This window comes from Hemiscyllium ocellatum, chromosome 37 (genome assembly GCF_020745735.1).
Source record: "Hemiscyllium ocellatum isolate sHemOce1 chromosome 37, sHemOce1.pat.X.cur, whole genome shotgun sequence".
In the NCBI taxonomy this organism is placed as follows: Eukaryota; Metazoa; Chordata; class Chondrichthyes; order Orectolobiformes; family Hemiscylliidae; genus Hemiscyllium; species Hemiscyllium ocellatum.
In genome coordinates, this window is record NC_083437.1 from 641,993 (window position 1) to 652,872 (window position 10,880).

Here is a 10,880-nt window from a genome sequence, read left to right on the forward strand (position 1 = left end):
AGAGAGACCCACACACAGGGACAGTGACACACACCCACACTCAGAGAGAGAGAGAGAGAGAGAGACCAACACACAGGGACAGAGACACACAAAGACACAGAGAGAGAGAGAGAGAGACCCACACACTTGGTCAGAGCGACACACCCACACTTAGAGAGAAAGAGAGAGACAAACAGGGACAGAGACACACACCCAGCCCGAGTGAGAGTGAGAGAGAGAGAGAGAGACCCACACACAGGGACAGAGACACACACCCACACTCAGAGAGGGAGTGAGAGAGAGACCCACACACAGGGACAGAGACACACACCGACAGAGAGAGAGAGAGAGACCCACACACACGCACTCACAGAGACAGAGGGTGAGAGAGATAAACAGGGACAGAGACGCACACACTGGGACAGAGACACACACCCACACTCGACAGAGACACACACTGACAGAGAGAGAGAGAGAGACAGTGACAGAGAGACCCACACATAGGGACAGAGACACACACCCACACAGAGAGAGAGAAAGAGAGAGGGAGACCCATACACAGGGACAGAATACACACCCAGATCCAGAGAGAGAGAGAGAGAGGCCCACACAGAGAGACAGAGCGACACACCCACACAGAGAGAGAGAGAGAGAGAGAGAGCCACACACAGGGACAGAGACACACACCCACACACAGACAGAGAGAGAGAGAGAGAGACCCACACACAGGGACAGATAGACAAACACACACTGACAGAGAGAGAGAGAGAGAGACAGAGAGACAGGGTCAGAGAGACAAACAGGGACAGAGACACACACACCAGGACAGAGACACACACCCACACTCACAGAGAGAGAGAGAGAGAGAGAGAGACCCACACACAGGGTCAGAATACACCCCCACACTCAGAGAGAGAGAGACCCACACACTGACAGAGAGAGAGAGAGACCAACACACCCACACACAGGGACAGAGACACACACCCACACTCAGAGAGAGAGAGAGATACCCACACACAGGGACAGAGACACAGACCCAGACTCAGAGAGAGAGAGAGAGAGAGAGACCCACACACAGGGACAGTGACACACACACCGGGACAGAGACACACACCCACACCCGACAGAGACACACACTGACAGAGAGAGAGAGAGACAGAGACAGAGAGACCCACACAGAGGTACAGAGACACACACCCACCCAGAGAGAGAGAAAGAGAGAGAGAGACCCATAGGGACAGACAGACAAACACACAGAGAGAGAGAGAGTGAGAGAGACAAACAGGGACAGAGATACACCCACACTCAGAGAGAGAGAGAGACCAACACACAGGGACAAAGACACACACCCACACTCAGAGAGAGAGAGAGAGAGAGAGAGAGTGGGAGAGACAAACAGGGACAGAGACACACACCCATCCAGAGTGAGTGAGAGACCCACACATAGGGACAGAGACACAGACCCAGACTCAGACAGAGAGGGGGGGTGAGAGATAGAGCCACACACAGGGACAGTGAGACACACCCACAGAGAGAGATAGAGAGACAGAGAGACAGAGAGACCCCCACACAGGGACAGAGACACAGACCCAGACTCAGAGACAGAGAGAGAGAGAGACCCACACATATGGACAGTGACACACACCCACACTCGACAGAGACACACACTGACAGAGAGAGAGAGACAGAGGCAGAGAGACCCACACATAGGGACAGAGACACACACCCACACAGAGAGAGAGTGAGAGAGAGAGAGAGAGAGACCCACACACAGGGACAGAGACACAGACCCAGACTCAGAGAGAGAGAGAGAGAGAGAGACCAACACACAGGTTCAAAGACACACACCCACACTCAGAGAGAGAGAGAGTGAGGGAGAGAGACCCACACACAGGGGCAGAGACACACCCACACTCAGAGAGGAAGTGAGAGAGAGATAGAGACAGAGAGAGAGCCACACACAGGGGACAGAGAGACACACCCACACTCAGAGAGAGAGAGAGAGAGAGATAGAGAGAGAGACAAACAGGGACAGAGACACACACCCACACTCAGAGAGAGTGAGAGAGAAAGAGAGAGACCCACACACAGGGACAGAGACACAGACCCAGACTCACAGAGTGAGAGACAGAGAGACCCACACACAGGGACAGAGCCACAGACCCAGACTCAGAGAGAGAGAGAGAGAGAGACCCACTCACAGGGTCAGAATACACACCCACAGAGACAGAGAGAGAGAGAGAGAGAGACCCACTCACAGGGTCAGAATACACACCCACAGAGACAGAGAGAGAGAGAGACCAACACACAGGGACAAAGACACACACCCACACTCAGAGAGAGCGAGACCCACACACAGGGGCAGAATGACACACCCACACTCAGAGAGGAAGTGAGAGAGAGATAGACAGAGAGAGAGAGCCACACACAGGGACAGAGAGACACACCCACACTCAGAGAGAGTGAGAGAGAGAGATAGAGAGAGAGACAAACAGGGACAGAGACACACACCCACACTCAGAGAGAGAGAGAGTGAGGGAGAGAGACCCACACACAGGGACAGAGACACACACACAGGGACAGAGACACACACCCAGCCCGAGTGAGAGTGAGAGAGAAAGAGAGAGACCCACACACAGGGACAGAGACACAGACCCAGACTCAGAGAGAGAGAGAGAGAGAGAGAGACCCACACACAGGGTCAGAATACACACCCACAGAGACAGAGAGAGAGAGAGAGACCAACACACAGGGACAAAGACACACACCCACATTCAGAGAGAGAGAGAGAGAGCCACACACAGGGACAGAGACACACACCCACACCCACACTCAGAGAGAGAGACCCACACAGAGAGACTGAGGGCAGTTTAGTGTTTGGTTGTTTCTGTCTGACATGTCTAACTACCTACCCCTTCTCTTTCTTCCTCTCCCCCACCTCCCTTCTCTCGCCCCACACCTCCTCCTCTTTCCCCACCTCCCTCTCATTCCCCCACCTCCCCCTCTCTCTCTCCCACCTCCCTCCTCTCTCTCTCCCACCTCCCCCCCCTCTCTCCCCCACCTCCCCCCCCTCTCTCTCCCACCTCCCCCCTCTCTCTCCCCCACCTCCCCCCCCTCTCTCTCTCTCTCCCCACCTCCCCTCTCTCTCTCTCCCCCCAACTCCCACCCTCCTCTCTCTCTCCACCTCCCCCCTCTCTCTCTCCCACCTCCCTCTCTCTCTCTCTCCCACATTCCTCCTCTCTCTCTCTCTCCACCTCCCTCCTCTCTCTCCCCCACCTCCCCCCCTCTCTCTCCCTCTCCCACCTCCCCCCCCTCTCTCTCCCTCTCCCACCTCCCCCCCTCTCTCTCCCTCTCCCACCTCCCCCTCTCTCTCTCTCCCACCTCCCTCCCTCTCTCTCTCGCCCACCTTCCCCCTCTCTCCCCCCACCTCCCCCCCCTCTCTCTCTCTCTCCCACCTCCCCCCCTCTCTCTCTCTCCCACCTCCCTCTCTCTCTCTCTCCCACATTCCCTCTCTCTCTCTCTCCCCACCTCCCTCTCTCTCTCTCTCTCCTCCACCTCCCCCCCTCTCTCTCTCCCACCTCCCCCCCCTCTCTCTCCCCCACCTCCCCCTCTCTCTCTCTCTCCCACCTCCCCCCCCTCTCTCTCTCCCACATTCCCCCTCTCTCTCTCTCCCACCTCCCCCCCTCTCTCTCCCCCACCTCCCCCCTCTCTCTCTCTCCCCCACCTCCCCCCTCTCTCTCTCTCTCTCCCACCCCCCCCCCTCTCTCTCTCTCCCACCTCCCTCTCTCTCTCTCTCCCCCACCTCCCCCCCTCTCTCTCTCCCCCACACCCCCCCCTCTCTCTCTCCCCCACCTCCCCTCTCTCTCTCTCTCCCCCACCTCCCCCCCTCTCTCTCTCCCCCACATTCCCCCCCTCTCTCTCTCCCACCTCCCTCTCTCTCTCTCCCCCACCTCCCGCTGTCCTTCCCCACCTCCTACGCCCCCTGCAGCTCACGGCCTGTTGTGACAGTCTCCCCCAGAGCAGCATTCCGGCCTCAGCCAATCCCAATCTCTCGATACCGCTGCCACCACGCGGTGCAGACGGACTCACCAATCACAATCCTCACCATCTGTTTCTACATGGGCACACTGAGGCCAGGCATGCTGGGTAAGTCTCTGGGTCTGGGTCTGGGTCTGGGTCTGGGTCTGGTTATAGTGTGGAACAGTCCATCTTCTGCAGCTACACTGGCACCACCCCCCACCTTTTCCTCCGCTACATCGATGACTGTATCGGCGCTGCCTCGTGCTCCCACGAGGAGGTTGAACAGTTCATCAACTTTACTAACACCTTCCATCCCGACCTGAAATTCACCTGGACTGTCTCAGACTCCTCCCTCCCCTTCCTAGACCTTTCCATTTCTATCTCGGGCGACCGACTCAACACAGACATCTATTATAAACCGACTGACTCCCACAGCTACCTGGACTACACCTCCTCCCACCCTGCCCCTGTAAAAACGCCATCCCATATTCCCAATTCCTTCGTCTCCGCCGCATCTGCTCCCAGGAGGACCAGTTCCAACACCGCACAGCCCAGATGGCCTCCTTCTTCAAGGACCGCAGATTCCCCCCAGACGTGATCGACGATGCCCTCCACCGCATCTCCTCCACTTCCCGCTCCTCCGCCCTTGAGCCCCGCTCCTCCAACCGCCACCGAGACAGAACCCCACTGGTTCTCACCTACCACCCCACCAACCTCCGTATACAACGTATCATCCGCCGCCATTTCCGCCAACTCCAAACGGACCCCACCACCAAGGATATATTTCCCTCCCCTCCCCTATCAGCGTTCCGCAAGGACCACTCCCTTCGTGACTCCCTCGTCAGATCCACACCCCCCACCAACCCAACCTCCACCCCCGGCACCTTCCCCTGCAACCGCAGGAAATGTAAAACTTGCGCCCACACCTCCACACTCACTTCCCTCCAAGGCCCCAAGGGATCCTTCCATATCCGCCACAAGTTCACCTGCACCTCCACACACATCATCTATTGCATCCGCTGCACCCGATGTGGCCTCCTCTATATTGGGGAGACAGGCCGCCTACTTGCAGAACGCTTCAGGGAACACCTCTGGGACGCCCGAACCAACCAACCCAACCACCCCGTGGCTCAACACTTTAACTCCCCCTCCCACTCCACCGAGGACATGCAGGTCCTTGGACTCCTCCACCGGCAGAACACAACAACACGACGGTTGGAGGAAGAACGCATCATCTTCCGCCTGGGAACCCTCCAACCACAAGGGATGAACTCAGATTTCTCCAGTTTCCTCATTTCCCCTCCCCCCACCTTGTCTCAGTCAGTTCCCTCAACTCAGCACCGCCCTCCTAACCTGCAATCTTCTTCCTAACCTCTCTGTCCCCACCCGACTCCGGCCTATCACCCTCACCTTGACCTCCTTCCACCTATCACATCTCCATCGCCCCTCCCCCAAGTCCCTCCTCCCTACCTTTTATCTTAGCCTGTCTGGCACCCTCTCCTCATTCCTGATGAAGGGCTCTGGCCCGAAACGTCGAATTTCCTGTTCCTTGGATGCTGCCTGACCTGCTGTGCTTTCCAGCAAAACATTTTCAGCTCTGATCTCCAGCATCTGCAGACCTCATTTTTTACTCTGGGTACAGTGGGTCTAGGTCTGGGTCTGTGTCTGGGTCTGGGTCTGTGTTTGGGCCTGGGCCTGGGGATAGTGTGTCTGGGTCTGTGTTTGGGTCTGTGTCTGGGTCTGTGTCTGGGTCTGGGTCTGGGTACAGTGTGTCTGGGCCTGGGCCTGGGGATAGTGTGTCTGTGTCTGGGTCTGGGTCTGGGTCTGGGTCTGGGTCTGGGTCTGGGTACAGTGTGTCTGGGCCTGGGCCTGGGGATAGTGTGTCTGTGTCTGGGTCTGGTTCTGGGTCTGGGTCTGGGTCTGGGTCTGGGTCTGGGTACAGTGTGTCTGGGCCTGGGCCTGGGGATAGTGTGTCTGGGCCTGGGTCTGGGTCTGGGTCTGGTCTGGGTCTGGGTCTGGGTCTGGTCTGGGTCTGGGTCTGGTCTGGGTCTGGGTCTGGGTCTGGGTCTGGGTCCGGGTCTGGGTCTGGGTCTGGGTCTGGGTCTGTGTCTGGGTCTGGGTCTGGGTCTGGGTCTGGGTCTGGGTACAGTGTGTCTGGGCGGAGCCGCTGAGCTGGTGCCGGGGTGGTGCTCAGCTGGGGTTTGTACAGACAGATGCTCACTGGACCGTCTCCCCTCCCCACCTTGCCCCCTGCCTTCACAGGAGAGATCAGCGCCAATCTCACCTATCGGCTGGTCCTCGACTTCGGACGGCAACACGGTCGGGTAACATTCCCGAGCTTTTCCCGGGATTTAACCACCAGCAGACAGCTTTCCACAACGATGTCAATGTGTGAGCATCACACCCTTCACCTAACGGTGAGACACACACATTCCCCATCATCAGAGACAAACCACCCTCCACAAAGACAGCAGGGAGTTAGGGTCAGTGCTCAGCCTGTGGGCACTGTCGGAGGGTCAGTGCTGAGGGAGTGGGCACTGTCGGAAGGTCAGTGCTGAGGGAGAGGGCACAGTCGGAGGGTCAGTGCTGCGGGAGTGGACACCGTCAGAGGGTCAGTGCTGAGGGAGGGCTGCACTGTCGAAGGGTCAGTGCTGAGTGAATGGGCACTGTCGGAGGGTCACTGCAGAGGGAGTGGGCACTGTGGGAGGGTCAGTGCTGACGGAGTGGGCACTGTCAGAGGGTCAGTGCTGAGGGAATGGGCACTGTCGGATGGTCAGTGCTGAGGGAGTGGGCACTGTGGGAGGGTCAGTGCTGAGGGAGTGTCGCACTGTGGGAGGGTCAGTCCTGAGGGAGTGGGCACTGTCGGAAGGTCAGTGCTGAGGAGTGGGCACTGTCAGAGGGTCAGTGCTCAGGGAATGGGCATTGTCGGATGGTCAGTGCTGAGGGAGTGTGCACCTTCGGAGGGTCAGTGCTGAGGGAGTGCCACAGTGTCAGAGGGTCGGTGCTGAGGGAGTGGGCACTGTTGGAGGGTCAGTGCTGAGGGAGGGCCACACTGTCGGAGGGTCAGTGCTGAGGGAATGGGCACTGTGGAAGGGTCAGTGCTGAGGGAGTGGGCACTGTCGGAGGGTCAGTGCTGAGGGAAGTGGGCACTGTCAGAGGGTCAGTGCTGAGGGAAGTGGGCACTGTCGGAGGGTCAGTGTTGAGGGAGTGGGCACTGTCGGAGGGTCAGTGCTGAGGAGTAGGCACTGTCAGAGGGTAAGTGCTGAGGTGAGGGGTACTTTCAGAGGGTCAGTGCTGAGGGAGGGCCGCACTGTCGGAGGGTCAGTGCTGAGGGAGTGCCGGACTGTCGGAGGGTCAGTGCTGAGGGAAAGGGCACTGTCGGAGGGTCAGTGCTGCGGGAGTGGACACCGTCAGAGGGTCAGTGCTGAGGGAGGGCTGCACTGTCGAAGGGTCAGTGCTGAGTGAATGGGCACTGTGGAAGGGTCAGTGCTGAGGGATTGGGCACTGTCAGAGGGTCACTGCAGAGGGAGTGGGCACTGTGGGAGGGTCAGTGCTGAGGGAGTGGGCACTGTCGGAGGGTCAGTGCTGAGGGAATGGGCACTGTCGGATGGTCAGTGCTGAGGGAGTGGGCACTGTGGGAGGGTCAGTGCTGAGGGAGTGTCGCACTGTGGGAGGGTCAGTCCTGAGGGAGTGGGCACTGTCGGAAGGTCAGTGCTGAGGAGTGGGCACTGTCAGAGGGTCAGTGCTCAGGGAATGGGCATTGTCGGAAGTTCAGTGCTGAGGAGTGGGCACTGTCAGAGGGTCAGTGCTGAGGTGAGTGGGCACCGTCAGAGGGTCAGTGCTGAGGGAGTGCCACAGTGTCAGAGGGTCGGTGCTGAGGGAGTGGGCACTGTTGGAAGGTCAGTGCTGAGGGAGGGCCGCATTGTCGGAGGGTCAGTGCTGAGGGAATGGGCACTGTGGAAGGGTCAGTGCTGAGGGAGTGGGCACTGTCGGAGGGTCAGTGCTGAGGCAATTGGGCACTGTCAGAGGGTCAGTGCTGAGGGAAGTGGGCACTGTCGGAGGGTCAGTGTTGAGGGAGTGGGCACTGTCGGAGGGTCAGTGCTGAGGAGTGGGCACTGTCAGAGGGTCAGTGCTGAGGTGAGGGGTACTTTCAGAGGGTCAGTGCTGAGGGAGGGCCGCACTGTCGGAGGGTCAGTGCGGAGGGAGTGCCGGACTGTCGGAGGGTCAGTGCTGAGGGAGAGGGCACTGTCGGAGGGTCAATGGTGCGGGAGTGGGCACCGTCAGAGGGTCAGTGCTGAGGGAGGGCTGCAATGTCGAAGGTTCAGTGCTGAGTGCATGGGCACTGTGGAAGGGTCAGTGCTGAGGGATTGGGCACTGTCGGAGGGTCACTGCAGAGGGAGTGGGCACTGTGGGAGGGTCAGTGCTGAGGGAGTGTCGCACTGTGGGAGGATCAGTCCTGAGGGAGTGGGCACTGTCGGAAGGTCAGTGCTGAGGGAGTGCCACAGTGTCAGAGAGTCGGTGCTGAGGGAGTGGGCACTGTTGGAGGGTCAGTGCTGAGGGAGTGCCACACTGTCGGAGGGTCAGTGCTGAGGGAATGGGCACTGTGGAAGGGTCAGTGCTGAGGGAGTGGGCACTGTCGGAGGTCAGTGCTGAGGGAAGTGGGCACTGTTGGAGGGTCAGTGCTGAGGGAGTGGGCACTGTCGGAGGGTCAGTGCTGAGGGAGTGGGCACTGTCGGAGGGTCAGTACTGAGGGAGTGCCGCACTGTCGGATGGTCAGTGCTGAGGTAGTGGGCACCGTCGGAGGGTCAGTGCTGAGGTGAGTGGGCACCGTCGGAGGGTCAGTGCTGAGGGAGTGTCACAGTGTCAGAGGGTCGGTGCTGAGGGAGTGGGCACTGTTGGAGGGTCAGTGCTGAGGGAATGGGCACTGTCGGAGGGTCAGTGCTGAGGGAGCGGGCACTGTTGGAGGGTCAGTGCTGAGGGAGTGGGTATTGTCGGATGGTCAGTGCTGAGGGAGTGGGCACTGTCGGAGGGTCAGCACTGAGAGAGTGGGCACTGTGGGAGGGTGAGTGCTGAGGGACTGCCGCATTGTCGGAGGGTCAGTGCTGAGGTAGTGGGCACTGTCGGAGGGTCAGTGCTGAGGAAGTGGGCACTGTCGGAGGGTGAGTGCTGAGGGAGTGGGCACTGTCGGAGGTTCAGTGCTGAGGGAGTGGGCACTGTCGGAGGTTCAGTGCTCAGGGAGTGGACACTGTCGGAGGTTCAGTGCTGAGGAGTGGGCACTGTCGGAGGGTCAGGGCTGAGGGAGTGGACACTGTTGGAGGGTCAGCACTGAGAGAGTGGGCACTGTGGGAGGGTGAGTGCTGAGGGACTGCCGCGCTGTTGGAGGGTCAGTGCTGAGGGAACGGGCACTGTCAGAGGTTCAGTGCTGAGGGAGCGGGCACTGTCGGAGGGTCGGTGCTGAGGGAGTGGGCACTGTCGGAGGGTCAGTGCTGAGGGAGTGGGCACTGTCGGAGGGGCAGCGCTGAGGGAGTGGACACTGTGGGAGGGTCAGTGCTGAGGGAGTGGGCACTGTCGGAGGGGCAGCGCTGAGGGAGTGGGCACTGTCGGAGGGTCAGTGCTGAGGGAGTGGACACAGTCGGAGGGCCAGCGCTGAGGGAGTGGACACAGTCGGAGGGGCAGCGCTGAGGGAGTGGACACTGTGGGAGGGTCAGTGCTGAGGCGAGGGGCACTGTCGGAGGGTCAGTGCTGAAGGAGTGGGCACTGTCAGAGGGTCAATTTTGACTCATTTCTCATTTCCATCCATCCCTGATTGGAATTTACAACCTTCCTGTCTGTCTCTCTCCCTCTGTCTCTGTCTTTTATCTATCTCTGTTTCTGTCTTTCTCTCACCCTGTCTCTGTGTCTCTGCCTCTGTTTGTCTCTCTCTCTCCCTCTCTCTCTCTCTCTGTCTCTCTCTATGTATGTCTCTATCTCTGTCTCTCCCTGTCTCTGTCTCTCTCTGTCTCTGTCTCTCTCCCTCTGTCTCTCTCTCTCTCTCCCTGTCTTTTATCTATCTCTGTCTGTCTGTCTGTCTCTGTCTCTCCCTGTGTCTCTCTCTCCCTGTCACTGTCTCTCTCTCTCCCTGTCACTCTCTCTCTCTCTCTCTCTCTCTCTCTCTCTCTCCTTGTCTCTGTCTCTCGGTCTCTGCCTCTCTCTCTGTCTCTCTCTCTGTCTCTGTCTTTTATCTATCTCTGTCTTTGTCTTGTCTCTCTGTCTCTCTCTCCCTGTCTCTCTCTCTCTCTCTCTCTCCCTGTCTCTGTCTCTCTGTCACTGTCTCTCTCTCTCTCCCTTTCTCTGTCTCCCTCTGTCTCTGCCTCTCTCTCTCTCTCTCCCTGCTCTGTCTCTCTCTCTTCCTGTCTCTCTCTCCCTGTTTTTGTCTCTCTCTGTCTGTCTGTCTCTCTCTGTCTCTGTCTCCCTGTCTCTGTCTCTCTCCGTCTCTATCTCTCTGTCTCCCTGTCTCTGTCTCTCTCCGTCTCTATCTCTCTCTCTGTCTCCCTGTCTCTGTCTCTCTCTTTCTCCGTCTCTCTCTCTCTCTCTCTCTCTCCCTGTCTCTGTCTGTCTCCCTCTCTGTTTCTCTTTCTCCCTGTCTCTGTCTTCCTCTCTTTCTCTGTCTTTCTCTCTTTCTCTCTCTCTGTCATTGTCTCTCTCTCTATCTGTGTCTCTCTCTCCCCCGTCTCTGTTTCTCTCTCTCTGTCTCTCTCTCCCGTTTCTATCTCTCTCTCTGTATCTCTGTCTCCCTGTCTCTGTCTCTCTCTCTTTCTCTCTCTCTTTCTCTCTCTCGTCTCTATCTCTCTCTCTGTCTCTCTCTCTCTCTCCCTGTGTCTCTCTCTCCCTGTCACTGTTTC

General features: G+C 58.4%; 1 protein-coding gene across 1 annotated transcript in view; it reads left to right on the forward strand.

Moving 5' to 3' along the window:
- LOC132833540 (integrin alpha-X-like) overlaps positions 1–10,880 on the forward strand; it is a 199,313-nt gene that overhangs the window by 185,232 nt on the left and 3,201 nt on the right. Inside the window, exons 10-11 of the mRNA XM_060851901.1 lie at positions 3,968–4,125; positions 6,262–6,416. Coding sequence (XP_060707884.1) covers positions 3,968–4,125; positions 6,262–6,416 — 313 coding nt within the window. The remainder of the gene's footprint in view (positions 1–3,967; positions 4,126–6,261; positions 6,417–10,880) is intronic.